Here is an 8,768-nt window from a genome sequence, read left to right as displayed (position 1 = left end):
ATCCCACAACAATCCTGTGCAGACCCGCCCACTGCCCCACCCTGGGACTGTTACCTCATCCCCTCAGGGAGTCCAGGGGCCCCAGGGGTGTGATGCAGGAGCCCGGGCAGGGCCTTTGTTCTCTGTCAGGGTCTCCCTGGGAGGGACGTGGCCACCTCAGATGGTTGGGGTCTGGCTTCCCTGAGGACAGTTATTTCCCATTCTCTGGATGAACATCCCCGGGCTGGGACATGAGGCCGGCAGAGGTGCGGGTCTCTCTCAGGGCCACCCTCGTGCTGCTGGGGCTCTGGGCAACCCTGGCTCTGGTCTCCTGTTCTCAAGGCCGACCCTCGTGGCACTACGCGTCCTCCGAGGTGGTGATCCCCAGGAGGGAGACGCACCGCGGCAAAGGCCTTCAGCTTCCCGGCTGGCTGTCCTACAGCCTGCATTTTGGGGGTGAAAGACACGTCCTCCACATGCGCAGAAAACGCCTTCTCTGGCCCAGACATATGCTAATGACCACGCAGGATGACCAAGGCGCCTTGCAGATGGATTACCCCTACATCCCTGCAGACTGCTACTACCTCGGCTACCTGGAGGAGGTGCCTCTGTCCATGGTCACCGTCGACACGTGCTATGGCGGCCTCAGCGGCATCCTGAAGCTGGACGACCTTGCCTACGAAATCAAACCCCTGCAGGATTCCCCCAGGTTTGAACACGTTGTTTCTCAGATAGTGGCCGAGCCCAATGCCACGGGGCCCACATTTAGAGATGGTGAAAATGAGCAGACAGACCCCCGGCTCTCTGAAGCAAATGACAGCATGAATCCCAGGATATCTAATTTCCTGTATAGTTCTCATCCAGGCAATATAAAAGGTCATATTCAATGTTCCAATTCATACTATAGAGTATATAACAATATTACAGCTTGTTCCAAAGAGGTAGTCCGGATGTTCAGTCTCGTTGACAGCATTGCTCAAAATATTGATCTGCGGTACTGTATTTATCTGTTGACCATATATAACAATCGGGACCCAGCCCCTATGAATGACTATCGAACAAATAGTGCAATTTTTACTTATTATAGAACAAACTTTTTTACTCCTTTTCAAGTTCATATATCCATACTACTTATTCAAGATGGACCACATGAATCTAACTATGCAGTTCCAACGTATAAAATGTGTAAAAATCAAGGCGTGATACACATCGGTATTCTAAGCAGACATTATTTGTTGATAGCCGTGATAATAATGCAGTCACTGATGAGAAGTATTGGTGTGGAATATGATGAATCGTACTGTACATGTCAGAGGAGGACCTCCTGCATTATGCAGCGATATCCAGGGATGACAGATGCGTTCAGTAACTGCACCTATGTACATGCACAAAACTGTTTTTCAACTGTATCCCAGTGTATCTTCATTACACCGTCGCCTGGGTATAATGAAACTTTGACAAAAGTTCGCTGTGGAAACCTGATAGTGGAAGAGAACGAGCAATGTGACTGTGGCTCCTTTAAACAGTGTTACGCCAGTCCGTGTTGTACAAGTGACTGTCGCTTCACACCAGGGAGCATCTGTCATATAGGAGACTGCTGTACAAACTGCAGCTTCTCCCCGCCAGGGACTCTCTGCAGACCTATCCAAAACATATGTGACCTTCCAGAGTACTGTCGTGGGACCACCTGGATATGCCCCCCGAACGTTTATATGCAGGACGGAACCCCATGCACTGAAGAAGGCTACTGCTATCACGGGAACTGCACTGACCGCAATTTGCTCTGCAAGGCGATCTTTGGTGTCAGTGCTGAGAATGCTCCTGACGACTGCTATAATATCAACCTCGAAAGTTACCGATTTGGACATTGTACTCGACTATATGATTCTTACGCTTACCAGTCTTGTGTAGGAATAGACAAGTTTTGTGGGAGACTGCAGTGCACCAACGTCACCCATCTGCCCTGGCTTCAGGAACACGCTTCATTACATCACTCCGTGATAGGCCGGGCTCACTGTTTTGGGCTGGATGAACACCGTGGAATGGGCACAACTGATGTTGGACGTGTGATCGATGGCACTCCCTGTGTTCGTGGAAACTTCTGTAATCAAAGCCGGTGCAACGCCACTATCGCTTCCCTGGGCTACGACTGTCGCCCTGAGAAGTGCAGTCACAGAGGGGTCTGCAACAACAGAAGGAACTGCCATTGCCATGTTGGCTGGGATCCTCCGCGGTGCCTGAGAAGTGGCGCTGGGGGCAGTGTCGACAGCGGGCCCCCTCCGAAAAGAATGCGTTCCATCAAACAAAGCGAACTACCAGCAACATACCTGCGGGTGGTCTTTGGTCGCATTTACGCCTTCATAATTGCACTGCTGTTTGGGATCGCCACAAATGTGCGAACTATCAGAACCACCACCGTTAAGGAAGTGACAGTGACTGGCCCCAAATAAGAAAACTTCAGCCTCCCGACCTCTGTAAAGACACACAGAATATAAAAGCAAAATCTATGAAACAGGAGCAGGAGGAGGGATGGAAAAGCTCGAGTCCAAATTTCCTGAAGTCCACGGGAGGCACTGGGTCCTCCCTCACATCTTGGGGAAACGGGAGGTGCTGGCTTCTGTCCCAGGTTCCTGTAGGTCGCTGATGCTCACTCTGAAATAAATCTTCAAAATCACATTGCTGCCTTCCACATTTTCTTAGACTCCACTGGGAGCCCAGACTCGGCCAGAGCCTCTGGCCTTGAGAGGAAACCTGAGTGAGCAGCCGGGTCATGAACTGAGGTCGCTGGTCCCAGAATTAACGGAAGTTGCCACCAGCTCCCCAAAGGGCACATTCATGACATTTCTCCCGAAGTGAGCTCCTGACCAGTGGGCCTCCTCATTCCTAGGTCATCTGTACTTGTCTAAACCCAAAGTGCGTTTACGGTCATCCAGGGCTATTCCCTGTTCTGTCTGTTTTCATGGGAATGCCTGTGGGCTTTGCAGTGAGAACTTGGGTTCCAATCCCCCACCAAGCAAATCTCCCTACCTTGGGTCGAGCTTCCCGTATGCAGGAATCTGAATCCCTGAGGTTGATTGCTGCATGCAAAGAAATTCAACTAGAAAAATAGGTAGACGTGTGGGGAAAGCTCTCTGGCATTCAGTGGGAGCTCTGGGAATGGCAGGGGCCCTCTCCCTTCCCGCCCCACATTTCCATAAATGAAAGAAGGAAGGGAAGCTGAGTAGGTCATGATGAGGAAGAGAAAGCAGGCTTTAGCAGCACAGGCTGGTCAGGTGAAAAACAGGGCTAGGTGAGTCGCTAAGTTATTGTCAAGGAAAATGAAAGATCAATGTATAAATAACTGAATGAGATAAAATTTCATTTTAAATTCCAATTCAGAATAATATTGACTTTTAAAATGCAATGCAGATATGTCACAGAGAATTTCAAAGACAAAGCCCACAAACAGAGGAAATCACACTTCCCATACCATCCGCAGAAACGCTGATACTCTGGAGCAGTACTGAGACGTGGCGTTTTTCTCAACACCTCTGTGTTCTAGCTGCCCTGCTTCGACACACAGTGTTTAGGATTCCCACCCTTTTCTCCAACACAGCGTGATATCCTTTCTGTGAACCTGCTTAGAAATCTCCTCCATTCAGCCAACAAAAAGATGGGAGCAATCCATTCCTGTGCCTGTCTCAGTATATGTTGTCTTTTGTGGGTGAAGGCTGGACGGATAAGTGTGAGGTCAGTGAACCCCACGCCCTCCCCTTGCGTGCCTTTCGGGACTGAGGGGATTCGCTGATGCAGCAGCAGGCCTCTCCCACTCTTGGTGCATTTTCCCCCCTGCTGCTCAGCCGACTTCTCCCCTGGGGCATGGCTGTTCTCCAGGGGGAATGACCTCCTCTTTCCGGCGCCCACCCACCCCAGTGCACACACGAGACTGCGCTGTACTAGGCACAGCTCCACCCCATATCGGGGCCTGTGTCACCTGCCCCACCCACTACAAAGATGGACCCACAGGGACACTGCTCAGGGCAGTGGGGGAAGTATGCAGGAAAGGAAGGCAAATGTGCATTCTGCTGCAGAAACATTACAGACAGTCTGAGCCAAAATCTGATGCCGTGTGAACTTTTAGAACGATACACATTTTAAGAAAGAACGTGACCAATCGAGTTCATGTCGAAGTCAGGTAAACACTGTTTAGAACAACAGCAATATCAAAAACACAAGACAACAGTTCACCAAGAGAAACCGCCTTTAACGCCATAGAAATGGTCTTCCGTGAGCATTAGCGTTTACGTCCTCCAGATCTGCATGCCTCAGCACCTGCTGTCTTGACCTGACCATTGACCTTAACCACAGAGCATGTGTGACACCCTGCTTTTTGCCAGCTAAAACTAACTCTCCTTTTCCTGACTAAGGGCTGTTCAAGCTTTATGTTAGCCTTTTTGAGCCGGTCACACGCCATCTTGGCTTCTACATTTTAGTAACCTTCTCCCCATCAAGTGTGCAACTACAGTATAAAGCAAGGTCAGGCTGACTCTGACACATAGAAATGCCTTTGCTGATAAGTGGCCGAGTAAAGTGGTATCAGCAGAGCCTGGAAGTGCAGCTTCAGTGAGCACCCAGAGCCCCCTTATCTGTAAGTTGTATGTCTTCCATGACAGCCGCAGTCCTCACACCTGGAACTGTTTTATTTCTTACATATCAGTTTTTCTTTTGACTTTTTGCTTACTCTGCCTGTGTGAAAACTTTGTTTCAGCTAGGTAACCCCTTCTTGTTAAAACTAGTGTATAAAAGACCACCTAACTTTTTCGTTGGGCCGAGAGAATTTTGATTGTTGGCCGCTCTGGGTCGCCAGCTTAATGAAGGACTTAGCTGTTCATGTCACTATCAGCATTTTGGTCAAAACCACTCAAAAGTCTCTAGGAAGTTCCAAACTTTCCCACATCTTCCTATCTTCTTCCAAGTCCTCCAAACTCTTACAACCTCTGCCCGTTACCCAGTTCCAAAGTTGCTTCTAGATTTTGAGGTATCTTTCTAACAGTTCCCCATTCCTGGTACCAGTTTACTCTATTAGTCTGTTTTCACAGTGCTCTAAAGAACTGCCCAAGAGTGGGTAATTTGTAAAGAAGAGGTTTAATTGACTCACAGTTTCTAGTGGTTCAGGTCAGGGCTCAGGAAACTTGCAATCTCAGTGGAAATGGAAGCAGGCATGTGATACATGGCAACAGGTGATAGACAGAGAGAGAGAGAGAGAGAGACAGAGAGAGAACAGCAAGGAGAAACTACCACACATTTATAGAACCATCAGACCCCATGAGCAGTCACTCACTGTCATGAGAACATCATGGGGGAAACTACCCCATGATCCAATCCCTTGACATTTCGGGATGACTGTGTGAGATGAGATTGGTTGATGACACAGAGCCAAACCATAACAGCATGAGACAAAGATTTAATATCGAGAATCTATAAGAACCTTAAACAAACCAGCAAGAAAAAACGAAACAACCTTATTAAAAATGGGCCAAGGACATGAAGACACTTCCCAAGAGAAGGTGTTGCCAACAAGCATAAGGAGAAGTGTTCTACATCACTAATCATTAGAGAAATGCAAATCAGAACCACAGGGAGATACATCTCACAGCAGTCAGAACGGCTATCCTTAAAAAGTCAAAGAAACAACAGATGTTGGTGAGGCTGTGGAGAAAACAGAACAACTTACATACTGTTAGTGATGTGAAAGGAAAATTAATCTTGGAACCCCAAAATCATGAAGCTAGAGGGAAAACTCAGGCTGGGAACTGCTTAGGGCAAACCTGCCTCCCATTCTATTCAACAGCATCCCTCTGAGGCTCACATGAGACAAATCCGTATCTAATTCCTTCCTCTTTTCTGTTGTTTATGTAAAACTGAAGATTCACTGACCTAGACTAAATTGTATATTCAGTGGAAGGCTGATCAAGGACTCAAAAGAATGCAAAATTTTGTCACTTACCTACTTCCAGCCTAGTGGAAGCTCCCACGTTGAGATGTTCTGCCTTAGCAGAATGAAACAGTGTACATCTTACACATGTCTCTTGTTTGATGTCTCTTGTTTCCCTAAAATGTATACTGTACCCCTGAGCACCTTGGACACATGTCATCAGTACTTCCTGGGCTGTGTCGCAGGTGCATCTTCTAACTTTCCAAATTGACGAGACCTGTCTTGGGTATTTGGGGCTCAGAGTAGAAATGTAATGTAGTTCAGCCACTAAGGAAAGCAATTTGGAGATTTCTCAAAGAACTTAAAATTGAACCACCATTTGCCCCAGCAATCCCAGTACTGGATATCTACCCTAAGAAATAGAAATTGTTCTAGTAAAGACACATGCACTCATACGTTCACTGCAGCACTACGCACAATAGCAAAGACATGGAATCAACCTAGATGCCCATCAGCAGAGGAGTGGATAAAGAAAACCTCATACATAAACACCGTGGAACACCACACAGCCATGAAAAAGAATGAAATCATGTCCTTCGTAGCAACATGGATACAGCTGGAGGCCATCATCCTAAGTGAATTAATGCAGGAACAGAAAATGAAATGCCACACGTTCTCACTTGTAAGTTGGAGCTCAATCCTGAGTGCGTATGGACACAATGCAGGGAACAGCAGACATCAGGGCCTACTAGAAGCTGAACGGTGGAGGAAGGTGAAGATTGAGAAACGAGCTATTGGGTACTATGCTTATTACCTCGGTGATGAAATCATTTCTAATTGTGTCATGCAATTTATGCATATAACAAACCTGAACATGTTCACCCTGAACTTAAAAAAGAGAAATGGAAAAAAAAAAAAAGAAGTCAAACAGGGAAAATTAGGGCCTTTCTTATTTAAATACCAGATTTTTAAAAAAAGAGATAGAGTCTCTCTGTTAGTGCAGAGCAGGCATCCCCAAACTACGGCCTGCGGGCTGCATGGAGCCCCCTGAAGCCATCTATCTGGCCCCCCGCCGCACTTCAGGAAGGGGCACCTCTTTCACTGGTGGTAAGTGAGAGGAGCACAGTATGTGGCGGGCCTCCAACGGTCTGAGGGACAGTGAAGTGGCCCCTGTGTAAAAAGTTTGGGGATGCCTGGTGTAGAGTGCAGTGCTGCAATCATAGCTCACTGCAGCCTCAAATTCCTGATTTGAGTGACCCTCCTGCCTCAGCCTCCCAGGAAGCTGGGTCTACAGGCTTGTCCTAGCATGTTCAGCTAATTATTGTTGTGTTTTGTTGTAGAGACAGGGTCTCACTATGTTGCTCAGGCTGGTCTGGAACTCCTGGGCTCAAGCAATCCTCCTACCTTGGACTTCCAAAGTCCTGGAATTACAGGTGGGAACCACTAGTGATATTCAGCATGCTTTCATATGCTTGTCAGCCACATGTACGTCTTCTTTTGAGAAATATCTGTTCATGTCCTTTGCACATTTTTTAATGGGCTTGTTTGGTCTTCGTTTGATAATCTGTTTAAGTTTCCTATAGGTTCTGGATGTTAGGCCTTTGTTAGATGCATAGTTTGCAAATATTTTCTCCCATTCTGTAGGCTGCCTGTTTACTATGTTTGTTAGATGCATAGTTTGCAAATATTTTCTCCCATTCTGTAGGCTGCCTGTTTACTCTGTTCATAGTTTTTGTTTGTTTTGCTGTGCAGACGCTCTCTAATTTAATTAGGTCCCACTTGTCGATTTTTGGTTTTGTTGCAATTGCTTTTTAAGTCTTCATCATTCACACTTTTCCAGAGCCATTGTCCAGAACGGTGTTTCTTAGATTTTCTTCTAGGGATTTCATAATGTTAGGTTTTATATTTAAGTACTTAATCCATCTTGAGTTGATTTGCATATAGTGAAAAGAAAGCATCCAGTTTCAATATTCCGTATATGGCTATCCAGTTGCCCCAGCACCATTTATTGAGCAGAGTTCTTTCCTCTTTGTTTGTTGTTGTCAGATTTGTCAAACATCTGACGGCTATAATTGTGCAGCCTTATTTCTGAGTTTTCCGTTCTGTTCCATCGGTCTGTGTGTCTGTTCTTGTAATGGTGTCAAGCCGTTCTTGTTTTTGTTCTTGTGGCTTTGTAGTATAGTTTGAAATCAAGTATGTGGTGCTTGGCAGCATTATTCTTTTTGCGTAGGATTGCTCTGGCTATTCAGGCTCTTTCTCAGTTCCATATAAATTTTAGAATAGCTTTTTTTCTATTTCTGTGAAGAATGATGTTGGTAGTTCTATAAGAATAGCATTGAATTTGTACATGGCTTTGGGCAGTATAGCCACTTTAGCAATATTGATTCTTCTTATCCATGAACATGAAACGTTTTTCCATTTGCTTGTGTTGTCTCTGATTTCTTACAGTAGTGTTTTATAATTGCCATTGTAGAGATCTTTCACTTCCCTTGTTAGCTCTATTACTAGGTGTTTTATTCTTTCTGTGGCTATTAAGAATGGGATTACCTTCTTGCTTTGACTCTCAGCTTGGACGTTATTGGTGTACAGAAACGCTTCAAATTTTTATACATTCATTTTGTGTCCAGAAAATTTGCTAAAGTAGTTTATCAGATCTAGGAGCCTTTGCACAGACACTGCGGGGTTTTCTAGGTATAGACTTACATCATCTGTGAAGATAGATAGGTTAACTTCCTTTCTTCCTATTTGGATTCCGTTTCTTTCTTTCTCTTGCCTGAGGGTATTTCTGGCTAGAACTTCCAGTACTACGTTGAATAGGAGTGGTAAGAGTGGGCATCCTTGCCTTGTTCTGGTCCTCAAGGGGAATGCTTTTAGC

At 45.9% G+C, this 8,768-nt stretch overlaps 1 protein-coding gene across 1 annotated transcript; it reads left to right on the top strand.

Annotated features, from left to right (window-relative positions):
- Positions 1 to 230: 230 nt before the first annotated feature.
- On the top strand, positions 231 to 2,453 carry LOC120361361 (disintegrin and metalloproteinase domain-containing protein 20-like). Its single transcript, XM_039462951.2, has one exon. It carries the CDS (start codon positions 231 to 233, stop codon positions 2,427 to 2,429), a length of 2,199 nt encoding a protein of 732 aa, XP_039318885.1. The 3' UTR covers positions 2,430 to 2,453.
- Positions 2,454 to 8,768: the final 6,315 nt, after the last annotated feature.

Source organism: Saimiri boliviensis, chromosome 2 (assembly GCF_048565385.1).
Source record: "Saimiri boliviensis isolate mSaiBol1 chromosome 2, mSaiBol1.pri, whole genome shotgun sequence".
Lineage (NCBI taxonomy): Eukaryota > Metazoa > Chordata > Mammalia > Primates > Cebidae > Saimiri > Saimiri boliviensis.
Note: the sequence above shows the minus strand (reverse complement) of the source record. Positions and strands in the feature narration are given on the sequence as shown.